Below are 14,756 nucleotides of genomic sequence, written 5' to 3'. Positions count from 1 at the left end.
ATTCCATGGCCAATTGACCCGAGGCTACTAAACCTTCATGCTGTTTCCCTTCCCTGTGCAACCTTTGCATACAAAGCATATGCATGTATATCTTTACTTTTTAATATCTAAAATAAAGCAGATTATACGTGATTTGTGTAGAAATACATATTGACTTCATTTTTATTTCTGCCATAGATGTAAATCATCTCTTTTGAAGCAATTGTAAAGGAACTTTAGGTACCGCAAATCATTCAGCATTAATAAGCGCTGTTAATTTCTATTTTGATGGTGGCGCAACATGTCAGCCATTAATTTGCAGTGGTCTTCACACAAACGAGTGATTTGTTAATTTTGTTTTTTTTAAACAAAACGGAAATTTTTCATCTTGAAATTAGAAGTACCCATCGTAATGGAATGATGAGCTTTTGTGACACTTGCACACTCTTTACTCTGATTTCATACAAGCGACCTCACCCATTCTTGCTTGGGTGGAGTTTTTGGTACGACTATTGTTGCTATTGTTCAAGTTTAAATGGGGAGTTGGCCTCCTTCACATCGAGGGTGGAGTAGCTGTTACATCACGTACATCGGCACACAGTCATGAAACTAGATGTGTTTATAGTTCTATATGTGCGCATGTAAAGCGGCTTCAGAGTAAGCATTTTACAGTAAGGATCTTTTGAGACTTATTGCCAACAGAGCCTGTTTTGTTTTAGGTTACATAATGACTTATGCGTTAGAGTCTCTTACCAAATGAAGGATCTCTGTTATCAGATTACAGCGGTTTTATTCTCTTCTCACCAAACAGCTGCCCTGGTTTGTAATCCACAGACTATCCCTTTTCCAGCATCAATGCCTACCCTCCTGCCAAATTTCCAAACAATACTACCACATTTTCACTTCCACTTTGACAGATTTACTCTAAAATGTGGACAAAGCACTTGTTCGTGCGATGACATGACCAGCCATTATGAGAAAACAGCTGGTTTACCTTTTCTTAAGGCTGTGATTCACCCAAAAGCATCTGGAGTCATTATACAACAGAACATGTGAATGTGTCACTGTACAAAGTGACGGTGGAAGTGAAGGCTCGAGGTTCAGCTGTGTCGAGCGCCTATGAGGTAATCCCACTGGTGAATCAGAGGAATCTCAGTCATCTCTGCACACACACGGGGCTTGGGGGGGGGGCTGTTTTAGCAGTCTATCTGAAAACATCAAAATATATGCAGCTTTACCTGTCCACAGCTGAGAGATAGTACTGCAAGTGGAGACAAAAGACTTGAAAACGTAAATAATTCTTCTGCAAAAAGAAAAAAGAAAAATCCATCACTGTTTAAAAATAAATTGGAGTCGTCGTCTAAAAAAATGATTTGTGCAACTTTAAAACGGGCATTAGTCTTTCTATCTGGATGTTGCAAATATATGTGCACAGTCTTGATGTCTGATTGTAACATTTTGGCATTCTCTAATGAGTGTGCGCTTTCAGTCAATGTGAGGAATGAAGGCGAAAACATGTGTCTGCTTGGGGAGTGTTTCCACTGGGATCCTCAGTCAGCTCAAACCACATGTCTGGCCAAAACAGGATTTCTCAAGAAAAAATGCTGGGAGGACAGATCACAGCAAGCCAAAGTGTGCATTTGAGACAAAGCAATTGTGTGTTTTTTGTTGTTTTATTTTCAGTAATGTGCTCATCTTACAATTAATAAATCATAACTCTGTCTCACCGAGCTGTGTTTGTGATTGGCTTAACTCAGTTTGTTTTGGTCTGATGCTTTTGAAATCCCCAGCATGCAATGTGTGCGCATACTAATGTGTGTTCTCCCCGACTAGACACCTAGGTCTGAAGAAGACCTGTGTGTGTATGCACGGGTGTGCGTGTGACACCTTACTCACAGTGATCCATTCATTTGTGGCCTGGCACCCAGATAGGGAGTCCAGTTGAGAAAGACAGAGACTGAGGGAGACTGTTTGGACCCTGCACAGTGACTCAATGCTAGCTGTCTGCCTGGCACAGATTAGATCAACACTGATGAATATTCAACTGTGGGCCATCGCTGCCAGAATGGCCTAGATTTTAACCAAGGCAAGACGCAGGAGATGAGCTTCTCTCCCACAAAAGTTATACAAAAGTTGCTTTATGTCCTGCAAAGAAATATCAATGACTTAATTCAAGAAAGTAATTAATATTTAAGTGCTTTTTTTCTTCCTTTTTTTTTAAGCCTTGAGAAAATAATTAAGATATTCTAAATCTGAAAGGTGGGCCGACATAAACACAAGTCACCCTAATTAACTTCATAGATTGCTTTATAACCGGCCCCTTTATGTTGACAGTTTATGTTCAGCTACGCATTTCAATAAAACCTGAATTTAAAATGTGCTCGACTACCTCATAGTGTTATCTTCTTTTTGGTAAGCTCTTTAATGTTTGGAGCAGAACTTCCTCCATTATTCCTAAACAGATCTTCCTCACAAAGGCAGGAACTGTGCTAATGTAAACTGAAGCTTGCCGGAAAAAGTGTGTTTGGGTTGGAGCTTGGTGAATGTCTGAGGAGGTAAAGGGCATCTTGAAATAAAGACAAAAACCCAGGAACAAACCAAGGCCTGCCAGTGACACTGAATGGAACCTGATAAGAATGAATAAATGGGCCTAAAGCCCTTTTACCGGGGGTATTTTTAGGTTTTTTTTTGTTTGTGTGGCGTAGTTTGCCGCAGCGTGGTCTCAGTTTGAACGGTAGTTGACACTTTGAAATTAGTGGCATCGCTAAGAAGAATGCATATAAAGAATAATATTGTTTCTACTTATCCAAGAAAATATTTAGTTTATCCAAAACTGCGTAGGAGTGAGAGGGAATGTCTGTGTTAGGCATACAAAAATGCATCCTAGTTAACTTCTATTTGCCACTAATTGTAAGTGTATGTTACATTGGTTATACAAAGTTTTGAGGGGATGTGAATGTCACGCAGTGTGCTAACTCGTTTAGGCTTTTTCCTTTCCCTGCAGTACTGGTGGAATATTGTGAAGTGCAGTTATATGAAAGCGTGTAAAGGAAAGACCAAGTGCAGAAAGTAAATCGAAACAAAGCAGTTGAGTGTTCATAATTCATGCAAAGAGAGTTTTTCCAGTGGGAGCATTGTCAGCGAAATTATCAGTGGTTTTAGTATTCTGGCTAAAACTATGCCTCTTCTTCTCCTCAGGATGGTTCTCTGGGCAACATAGATGACCTTGCACAGGAATACTCTGAGTACTACAATACCTGCTTTAGTGACGTCAACGACCGCATGGAGGAGCTACGCAAACGACGAGTCTCCCAGGAACTCGACATGGTAAATACACGCTCACCCATGTAATTACCTCGCCTAATGAAATCATGTGAACGGCTATTCATGCACAGCATTTTCTTTGCCTCTGAACTTGCATGCTTGTTTTTTTTTTTTTTTTTTTTTACGCTCTTTACTAACTGCCAGACAAAGAATAGCAGAGACTGAACAAACAAGATGAATTTGTGTTAATGTCCAAGTCTTTCCCCGAGGCCAGTGTGCCTGAACACCACTACAAGTCTTTTTCAGAGAGATGTAGGATACCAAGACACTTCTTTGGTTGCCAAGTTGCAAGTAAATCTATGATGGAATGCTGCTGGTGCTGCTGCAGAGGGCCTAGCTTTGTGCAGCATGCAACCCAATGGGTCCACATGCTTGCAAGAGCAAGTATAAGATCAATTCAGTAAGTCCCTGTAAACAGAACTTGGGCAAATAAATTCTCAAACACACACAAAAACAAATGGTCAATTCTGTTTTTCTGCTAAGCTAGCTGCCGCTCTCCACCACATTTGCTAGAAAGTCAGACATAGTAGTGTTATTGCCTGATAAAACAACGATTCAGTTCTCCATCCACAGACTTTGCACACATTGTTGTCACGTTGGACTTTCTTATTTTAGACCTTGTGCCGATTGTCTCCCCATTTTTCCGCATGTTTTTCTGTCATCACGTTTCCAGTTTAATAGGCGGCCCCTCTTGCTCCAAGGCGACCATGTGGCTCAGCTTGCATTGAAAGGCACAGCTGATTTATTGTGCTGTGCATTTAATGATTTCAGACATCCAGTTGTCACCGCTTTCATGATAGACTGTAAATGCATTTTGCATCTTATTATAGATTAAGTGCTGTCTCTTTGGCTGCAGACTTTGATCTGTGCTTACTTTTCGGGCATTTTTTTTTTGTTAGTTTTGAAGGGAAGCTCTCCTTCTGAGTTCTTAAAACAGGGGAAAAGGAAGCTGTGAAGGCTCAGGGGAGGGGTTGGGGGTTGTGCTGAGTGGGACCTGAGCCTGAAGCCCAGTGCAGGAGGAGGCTAACGACATGAATAGTGGAAGAATGAGAAGGAAGGAGGATGAGGGGAATGAAGAGGAGGAGTGGAGTATGTGAGAGCCTGCAGCTGTCCTGCCACTCTGCAGAGTTTGGCAGCAAAATATAGAAGAAAAGAAGAAAAATACATGGAGGAGGGGATATAGGTCAGACAACACCTTATCAAGAGCTCTCAAATGTGCAGTATCAACCCACACTATATGGATTTAACCTTGCCTTGCGTTTGAGTGCAGGCCTTTTTCTAAAATTAGTTTTGGGTGCTGTTCAAGTCCAGAACAGTCTTTTCTTTACCAACCCTTCTAGGATGCAATGGATTAAGACAAACTTTTCTTCTCTTAGACAATATTGTTAAGAGGCATTGTGAAAGTAATACACAAGGCGTGTACTGAGACAGAGCACAGGACACTAAATGAACTGAGAATGAGCTTAGACAGAGCAACGGACACCCAGTCAGAAAGAGAGTAACAAAATGACTGTTACAGCTTTTGAAGTGTGTCCAGAAGTCAGTGGCTGCAAGCCAGCGTCATGCAGTCGTCACCCCTGGGACCAGTGCCAGATGGTTAGGCAAGGTCATAAGAGCCACATTAATAGAGACAGATTTTATTAGTGGAGGTGGATGGTAAAGCAGACAGGACTCCATAAGGCTCACCTCTCTTTAGCCATTGTCTTAATTTTCATGCGTTTCATAATGTCAGATTTATAGATCAGTTATTGATTTAAATTATTATTATTTTTACTAGTACTTAACTTGTTTCTTCAGATCTCTCCTACTATATGCTTTTCAGTTCAGATCTGATCTATGTAGTAGAGATTTTAGGGTAAAAGTCACCTAAGCTTTGACCTTTCTTGGTTTGCAATGCTGTACTAGAGAAGGCTGAAGTTTAGATAAATGTGGTATCGGAGAAGACGCCATGAAAGCTGTCTGGTTGCCAGTAAATCTGTGATGGAAGTCCTCATACTCCAGGTTAAATATAACTTGAGGAAAACACTGACTGGATATTTGCTACTGGAAAATTCCCATGCGAAAGCCCCACTGTCTAAAGTGTTGCTGTGGTCAACATTATAACACCAAAAAGTAAGAAGAAGGCCTTTTTAAGTTTCTGTTCTCCAAAGCATTCTCAACTTGACTCTTGGTACGGCGAGTTTGCTCATGATGGGAACCATTCAGCTTCTCTTTCGGGGTTTTGGGGGCTTTTTGGTTTTTTTGGGCTCTTTTCCTTAAAGTAACGAGAAATGTAACATTTGGATTTTTTTTTTCCACTTGCACAATATTATTAGCCTGCTCTTGCATTGTGCCCCTTTTAACATAGTGATGGCTGTCTGTGTTGTTGCAAAGCAAGGGGCTCTCTCTATTAAGAGTTGATGACGGAAGCTCTCGCTTAGATGGCTATCGATGCACCTCCTTTCTGCGTGGCTTCCTCTCAGTTGTTTCTGTGACTCTGTAGTTTTATGAGTTAGTGGGATACAAAGGGTTAAATAAACATCCTCTTTGGGAATGTGGATATGGATTAGCACGACGGCCTCGCAGTTTCCCAGCACTCTTATACATTAACGTTCGGATGCTGCGTGAGGATTTTTATTATTGGAGTGACAGGAAATGCTGGAAAAGAGCAATATATTCAGCAGTTTTAATAAAGTGTGTTGTCTCTAATAACGGGTCAGTAAAAGGTCAGGTCAGAAGGATAAATTATTATTTTTTTTTTTTTTGCCTGGGATTCAGTTACATTTTAGTCTTCAGTGTTCTAATTCTTAGCTAAATAAAAAAGAATTTAGTTATATTTTAGAATAAAGTAGATGCATTTGACCGTCCTAATGTATCTTACATCTGTAACCATAAACATGATTTGTTTTTCAGTGTCCCTTTTCAAAATAGGTGCTTCACAGTAGTTTATTTTTACGATAATTTTTAAAAAGTGAGTTTTAAATTTCAGCATAGCAACGAAAATTTGCTTGGCCCAATGTTGAAAACAGTGATGTCGGTGGCTATGGTAGAGGTTACCTCAAATAAAAAACAAAACAATGATTGGCAGCCCACAGATTCCAGGAAATGATCCCAATTTTGGTTAGTAACACAATTCAATCACTGGTTTGCAGATCTGTTTTAGATGTGGACGGATTCTTAAAAGGCACCAAGGCAGAAGTTTGTAAAGGTTTTAACCAGTGGCTTTGAAGTAGCATAAATTATCATTGCATATTATCATTGCTAACAACTGCAATATATGACATTCTTTGGTTTCTGAAGCGGATGATGATCATTTTAAATACTGCTCCATAGAAGTCATCTGAAGTTGAAGTAAATACATTTAGTTAACTTTTGTCTTTTTCTTCTTGTTTCTTCAACATCAAGGCAGTTGGAAAAGTTATTCAAGCTATCTCCATGAGCAGCCACAAAGTCACGCTACAGTTATGTCAGTGCAAGTTTAGTTTAATTCAAAGGGAAGAAAAAAAAGTGCCGAAACGCAGACATAAAACACCAGAGGAGGGATCCCTTAAACATGCAGGGACTGGTTGTTGGATGACTAATCTTGTCTGGCCAAGGGAGAGAAATACCAAACTCTACTTTGACATCACTTTCTAACCATAGCACAATAGTATAAATGAAGTACGCTAAATATAAATCAAGAGAGCTCATTTTGGCGTTTGTGGTTGTTGGGCAAACATTTTAACACTTGCTGTTAACCATAATGAGACATTGCACTGCTGTGTGTGGTAATATCTTTGAGGATAATTTTAGATAATTGCATAAACAAAGCATCCTATCAATCATAAATCTGTTCATCGTAACCTGCTAACTCAACGAAGGCGTTTTATTTGTTTTATACCTGAATTGCCTGACAGCCGTGGGTCAAGACTCAGGCACGGACTTGTGTTTTTGTTTTACCGTGAGACGAGGAACCGTGTGGTTAATGCCCACATGAAGTTAAACCATCAAAGTGCGTCAGTTCAGCTGGGTTAAAACTACAGTGTAGAGGAAAGACAAACCGTGTTGTGAACTCTGCTGCTTATTTATCCTTTCTACTCTCAGATTTTTGCCTAGAAACATAGCAAAGTCAAACGCTCAAACAGCAGAGACTTTGTTGCTGTAAGATTGCTTTCAAAGGACGTTCGTGCCGCTGTGTTTTTTTTATTATTGGCAAAACCCTTGTGGAAAGCAAGTGGTATATTTAAATGTATTTTGTGATTTATTTGTCACTAATGGGACATCGGTTGTAATAACTTTGGTATTTGTTTTGAAATACCAAAGCTGAGGAGGATTCTCAAAGCTGAGGAATGCTCCACGCGCTATAAAAGAATGCAGCCCTGTGCGGCGAGCACGTACACACACTCTCCCAGACGTCCTTGGAAGGAAGAGGATGGAGATGTTGGTGTGCTAATGTATTTCTTGTAAAAAACATTTAGGCAAGCGGCAGCTTGATTGGTGTGGCGTGGTTGAATTTCAGAAAACACAAGTGTGGGTTTTGTGTGTGTGTGTGTGTGTGTGTGTGTGTGGATTTTCCAGAACAGCCAGTCCCGCAGGTTTTGCACTGTGCTGTACTAGTTCCACCTCTAACGTCTTTTTCAGGGATTGCAGTAGGTACCTGTTCCACTACATATCTTTCTACAGGGCTACTTACAGTTGCCCACCCAGGTTCACTCAGCCATGCCAGCTGGCCTACCTCTACTGCGCCACCTGGTCTTTTTGCTACACATACACCTTTTTTTCCATCTGAGGTTGGGAGTAATTTTGGTGAAGTAAAAGTGACTTCAACAGGCTTTTGCAGTGAATGGAATATGTGTTTAGCACTCATCTGTATTTTGAAGCTTTCCCTTTAATTAAAAAAATATATCTGGATCTCCTGTTGCGCAGCTAAACTTTGTTGTAGTTTCCAGGTTAATGATGGAAAGCACTGTGGTTTTTGGAAGTAAAGTCACTTTTCAGTAGCGCTTGTGTGTTAGGGTTTAGTCGTTTCCGATGCCAGTTTCCCTGTGCTCAGACATCGTGATCCTCATTAGTCAGAGCTCTCCCTTCTTTCTCCCTTTCATTTTAACTTAATTCAGTCATGCTTAACCAATCATTCTCCCATCACAATTGCACGCACATACACACTAAGCGAACCATGCACAAGCAACGCCTTTGGACATCTAAGGGGAAAAACGCATGCACGTTCACACGCTTACATGTCACTTTTAGGTAAGTAGGGCAGCATCTTAAGATTTTTCTGCAAAGTTCGTGTAAAGGATAGCCTGCCGCCTCTGGGGGGGATGCATTGTGGGATCTATGCTTTATACACACACACGCTCGTAGGCACCGCCTCAAACACAGATTGCCTTGATATTCTCTTTCAAGTAACCGTGTCAGCAAGTTATTCATCGTTTAACTGTGTGTCTGAGAGAAATGGAGATTTACTTTTGGAACCATTTACTGTTTGTCTCATCACATCCTGCTCTGTGACAGATTAATCCCACAGATCTCTAGCGGAGAGTGAACAACATGTAGGTTTTGTTTGTTTTTCACTCATCTTTTCAGCTTTTCACTCTCTTTCCATGTCAGAGATGGCACACACAGACAGGAAATAAAGGGAAGCTGAGGATGAGTAGGAGGAACAGAGAGCCACATTGTGTCTTATAGGTCTTTTAGTGTGTGTGAAAGTGGGGGCGAGATGTGTGAATGTGTGTAGATGTTCCTTGAACTGGGTTTATGTCTGTGGTGGAATGAATGTGGCGATGCCAGGGTCAGTGTCCAGCTGTATTTTTGTGTTTATCCAATATCCAAGCAGTACAGAGACATTGTACATTAAAATCACTTTTACAACGAGCTGGCATGGTGCTTACAGTTACCCACTGGTGAAACTGGTATCTGTCCTGTAGCTGCTGTCCGGAGAAGCCGCAAAGAGGATCTGATAGCAAAACCAGCCAACCACTACCTTTTAGAAAGCGTTTGTGCACTGTGTTTGCATGGGAGTATACTCCTCGTTCACAGCCTCCCTCTTAACGTGGGTCCACAATATTCTGCACAATTCATTTGTTTAAATAGAGCTGCCAAAGTGGTGCTTGCTTAAGGGATGAATGTGTTGTGTCTTTGTCTCTCGTAATCTCTGCCTTTGCAAGAAAAAAGACAAACAGTCCTTTCCGAGATTTTCCTTACGTGCAGCTTGGTGACTGTAGAAACAAGCTTCCACGACTGTAGATGTGTACCTGCTCTTTGACTTATGGGAATCCCCATATTCCCTGGGATGTACAAATTAAATGGTCTTCCGACATGACTTGATTTACTTCACGAAGAAGCTTCCAGTCACATGTCTCTGTCTCGTTGATTGAAGTAACAGACAAATACACAAATGGCCAGTAGGACTTGTGTTGAGCAAAAATGATTGTTTAATGACTGTCTCGCTAAAATCCTTACAGCCACCTCTCAGTTGTGTGTGGTTATTGTGGGACTTGGGCTAATTTAGAGGTTTTAAGCCACTTTAGCACTTCAGGTCCTCTGCTCATTTGACTTGCAATTTACGGTTGTTCCAAAGTTCCAAAGAACGCTTAAAGGTAGTTATGTCACTCCTGACTAATACACTTGCTCATGCCTTACTCATGTTCATGGGGCAACAGTGTGGAAGGATTGCACTCCCTCAACCATTATATGAATATAAAAAGGTTAAACTGGAGGTCGTCCAGATTAGGAAGCGTGACTCTCTTAACTGTAGGAAACTGTCTGTGTTATGCTTCCCGTGACTGCTGTCCTACAGCTTAATACCTGGGTGTGGAGATGCAGGATGAGGATGCCAATTTCCTTTCCCGCTCTCCATTTCGGGGAAATTCTAGATTACATTTGTCTTTTGTTAATGGGCTTATAATAGAGAATTTTTTACTGATTGTAGAAGTCAAGACAGTCCAAGTAACCCTCAACCATCCCCTATATCGTGTTTGTTATCCTGCAGCGAGAGAGCCAGTGAAACGGAAAGCTTAGAGTTCTGTAGAAAGATGGGGAAATAGTTTTTAATTTTAGATGTGTTAAGAAATCCTGGACAATTTCAATATAATAGGACAGACAAAATAACCAAAAATAAAAATGTAATATCAGCATTTACATTGGGACTTGTTTCCTGTAATTCTTCATGAACTGCTAAATAATAAAGGTCAGACAGAAAGAAAGTGGAAGTGCGAACTTGTCTTAGATTTTGGTTTCTATTCTTAGGTGGACCTGATAAATCTCATAAATGTTGCTGACAGTGACCCAAACCAAAGGGGTCTTCACGAGGGTCTTCACCTTTTTTGTAATTCGATGACCCATCTGGTTGAAGACCCCCAAACCCAAGCCCTGCATACTCTGATCATTTATTAGTGCTTCATTAGTAGTTTTAGCAATGTTATAATTGACATTTTCTTACATATGTTGCAAATTAAGGCAACTAATGGGGTCTTTTCCAGTCTTGCTTACTCACATGATAGAAGGGATGACAACAAATTAAGAGTGAAGTCACATAATGATAACTGTGCAACGAGTAGGGGTATGACCTTCAGCAAATAAGAGCTTTGTCCTGATGTTAACCTCAGATGTTGGGTCTTCAAGCCTGAGAGCCTTTGGAAAAAATATGCTCACCAGCCTTAAGTTGTTGACTGTGTCTGTTTCTGTGCTGGTTAGTGGCCTGAAGTTTAAAAACAGTGGTAGCACTGGGCAAGTCTCAGTATAGGGAGTCATGATATCTCCTGCTTGACAGTTCAAAAGGACACAAGAGTGCCGCCAGAACTATGTAGTCAGCCATTCCCTCAAGGAGTCTAATTGGCTATTAATACTCACACGCTGCAAGTTAAAATCTTGTTGCAGACTCGCTGTGATGGTATCTGCCTCAGTGTCTGCCTTTATTCAGCATTTTATTCAAGACACATCTGTATCTGGAGTTGTTATAAATGCACCTGCTTCAGACACATTCATTAGCTCCAGCCAAGTAGTGCAAACACACTGACAGCGAGTTTAAAAGCTGGAAAAACTTGGCAACATTTTGTGTATAAAGAGAGTTTAAAAATAAATGCGATTTATATTGTTTTCATACAGTTGTAGTGAAAGCCACCGTTAAATTTACGAGCAAAGCTCAGCCAGGTCTGGATGTCTGTTTTGCATGTCTGCCTGTGCAGTTAGTCAAATATGGCATGTTGTATTCTAATGTAAGATAAGAGGCAAACTAGCAGGTGTTTGTCTTGAGTGAAGCGAGTTTACTGATGTAATTGTCATTACAAAATCAGATGCACGGAGCCAGTTTTGCAGGTGCAGAGTTACATTTCAGAACTGTTCACGCAGACTGGGGCGCCTGAAGCAAGTCATGACTTGCCCAGCAGCAGTTGTTGGTGTACACACACGTGCTTGTGTTTGTTTTGACGCCTTTTCAAGTAGGGCTGCTCAATTAATCGAATTTTAATCACGATTACGATCTGGGCTTTCAACGATCATTAAAAATGACCGAGCCGATTATTAGCCCCTCCCTCATTTATCCGCGACACCTTAAAGGCCGGTCCGTGAAAATATTGTCGGGCATAAACCGGTCCGTGGCGCAAAAAAGGTTGGAGACCGCTGATTAAGAGGACCCGAGGGAAGCTCGGAAAGCTAAGCAGAAGTTATTTGGAGAGTGACTGCCGTTGGTTGAAAAGAGAGTTTAAAAAAAAAAAACTTCAGTGGTGTTGCACACTATTTTATATTATTTTTTAAAGTCATTGTTAACCCTTTAAAGCCGGTCAGAGCAGCACGCTCCGTTTTGCGTAACTATTGTTAAATCCCTGTAGAACCTGAACCGTGTAAGCTAGCGCAATAATTTGTTTTGCATATGAAACCGGAGGAGTTGTACTTACATCTGATGCCATCAGCTTGTCCTCGGTCACGGTTTCGTTCCACATATAGCTTTGCAAAAATTGCATAAAAAGCGCTTGCAGGAACAAAAACATAATATTCCAGAAACACGCTTTGCCGTTCCTATCAGCTGTTCGTAACACTTCCCACAGTGAAATGATGCACATGCTGTTTTCTTTGCAAATTTGCATCATAGGATTGTTTTTTGTTTTTCCTGCAGTATATAAAAATTGCTGTATCTCCAAAATAAAACTATGAAGACACTCAAAATAAATTTCCTGTGGTGGGAAACTATTTTTTGCAACTTTATTGTATTTAAAGTTTTGAGGGATAAACCTCTTAAATTTCTCCAAGTAGAAATATATGTAAACAAAACAAAAGCGATTTTCAATTTTTTTTGTAGTTTATTGCACTTTTTTGCAATTTATGTAATTACTATGGACTTAATGCATACATATTATTAAAATACGGGCTATAACAGTTGTATTGATGTATAGCAACTTGAAATGCTCCCACAAATGGCACTACAGCATGTAAAAAAATAATATAAGCTCTGGTGGACTTGGTTCTATAGTAGGTCTTAAAGGGTTAAATAAATATCGTCAAATAATCGTGATCTCGATTTCAGTGAAAATAATCGTGATTATCATTTTTGCCATAATCGAGCAGCCCTATTTTCAAGTATGTCTGACTCTGACAATAATATAAAAAAAAACCGTCTGTACATGCATGAGTGCACTGTGAAGCATTCCCTCCACTGTTACTGTATTTTTTATTTTTTATTTTTTTTTATCCTTTCGTCTTTAGCTTTCTTTAAAGAACTATTTTACTTTCCCGGTGTTGTGATTTGCTCCTTTGCCTCTTGGATTGTGATGCTTGACCTTCTCACTCCTCCCCATCTAATTTTTCAGGAGAAACAAGACCCAAGCAGCACCTCTCTGCAGCTCCGTAATGAGATCCAGGTAGGCGAAGACACCTGCATAAGAGTAGCACTTGTGAAATACCGTCAATTCAATTCAATTCAATTTTATTTATATAGCGCCAAATCACAACAAAAGTCGCCTCAAGGCGCTTCATAGATACAGAGAAATCAGATGTCAGATGTCATTGTTACCAAAAGTCTGACACGTGCCTCCACCCCCTTCCTTGTCTCTCTCTCCAGGAATCTTTAGGCTTCAGCAGCGAGGTGTCCACTCCTGAAACGGACAGAAAGTAAGTTTCCATTTTTGTCCCTGATAAAATGTGACTGTAGCAAATGCGCATCTGTGAAGTATGCTTGGATTGAGATGTCTGTCTGCTGCATTTCCAAACAATTTGCAGCCTGTGTCTGGCTCATATCAAGTTGTGCATGCCTGCACACAAAATCTTTCTTCATGTCCACGGCTAAATATGGAGAGAAATACACACAGCTTCAGACACAGCTAATGTGTTTGGTAGATCTATTATGTGGAACCTTGTTTTGTTTTTTTTGTTTGTTTTTTTTAAAGCAGAAGATGCTAGTTTACGTGTGCATATTTGCTCTAATGATGGTAATAAAACATTACCCACTGACTATTTAGAAGGTCATTTTCAAGAGAGTTTAAAGTTAAGGAGCAATCTGCACTAATGGACGTCTCGAAAAAGATGTAGTTGGTCTTCCATGCCTCTCTGCTCACATTGCTGCTGCAGTTAAAGGAAACCCAGTGACTGCTTCCTCCGGCTGACTCGCTTGGACCAGCAGCCATTCTCTATTCTCCAGGCCGTCTATACTTCCTTCCTGCCTTTGTGTTCTGCGATGTACAGGGGGGGGAGACGGAGAGGGTGATGGCCAAAAGATTAGAGCAAAAGAGCATGAACGAAAGAGCAGGATGGAACTGGGCATGGGTGGGGTTCCTTTTTACTGGATCCTGTTACACAAAAGTATGTTCTTTTTTTTGAATACCACTGTATTTTGCTTGCATAAAATTTCTAGGTCGTAGCCCACCATGAGGTCACTGTTATACAATGCTATGCAAATTTAAAGCGATCCAAGTTGGCTAAATGGCCTGATCGCACACACACGGTCGCTTTATGGCCACGTATGTTTGATAAATGAGACGGCATGTTAAGAATATATTTGTTTCCTCATGACGAGTTGTCTAGTAAAGACCTCGTTACAAAATAAGCTCCTTGGGCAGTGTTGGTCATTGGTAGTGATAAAGAAAACCCCCAAATTTTAGGAAAGTAATCAGCCCCGGTGGAGCTGCCATCTTCACGTGATGACCAGTGAAGTGCATACCGCAGACATGATCTCTATTCCCATGGCTTTATATGTTGCACAGACAAATGCAGAAGATGATGGGATCCAGATGCCAAAATGACGTCTCTCTACTGTTTGAAAGAGACCCTAAAAGAGCCCCTAACTGTACTATATTATCCATTTTCTTACTGTCAGTCTGGTTTCTTTCTCATGCGTTGCATGGTTTCTCTTTCCCTTACCAATAAATATATTTATATATATATGTGTGTGTGTATAATATAACTTGTAAACCTACCATTCTCTGAGTTTTTATTCTTAAATTACAAAACTTCCCACATCGCACTTGTAATAACCCTCTTTGTTTTAATCTATCATTCACTGGCAG

General features: G+C 40.5%; 1 protein-coding gene across 5 annotated transcripts in view; it reads left to right on the top strand.

The window, feature by feature from the left end:
- The window catches only part of sash1a (SAM and SH3 domain containing 1a), a 174,736-nt gene that overhangs the window by 128,867 nt on the left and 31,113 nt on the right, over positions 1-14,756 (top strand). For all 5 annotated transcript variants that reach the window (XM_082506747.1, XM_082506746.1, XM_082506749.1 and 2 more), the window contains exons 2-4: positions 3,178-3,306; positions 13,065-13,115; positions 13,316-13,365. In XM_082506747.1, coding sequence (XP_082362873.1) covers positions 3,178-3,306; positions 13,065-13,115; positions 13,316-13,365 — 230 coding nt within the window. The remainder of the gene's footprint in view (positions 1-3,177; positions 3,307-13,064; positions 13,116-13,315; positions 13,366-14,756) is intronic.

This window comes from Aulonocara stuartgranti (genome assembly GCF_965226115.1).
Source record: "Aulonocara stuartgranti genome assembly, chromosome: 15".
Lineage (NCBI taxonomy): Eukaryota > Metazoa > Chordata > Actinopteri > Cichliformes > Cichlidae > Aulonocara > Aulonocara stuartgranti.
Note: the sequence above shows the minus strand (reverse complement) of the source record. Positions and strands in the feature narration are given on the sequence as shown.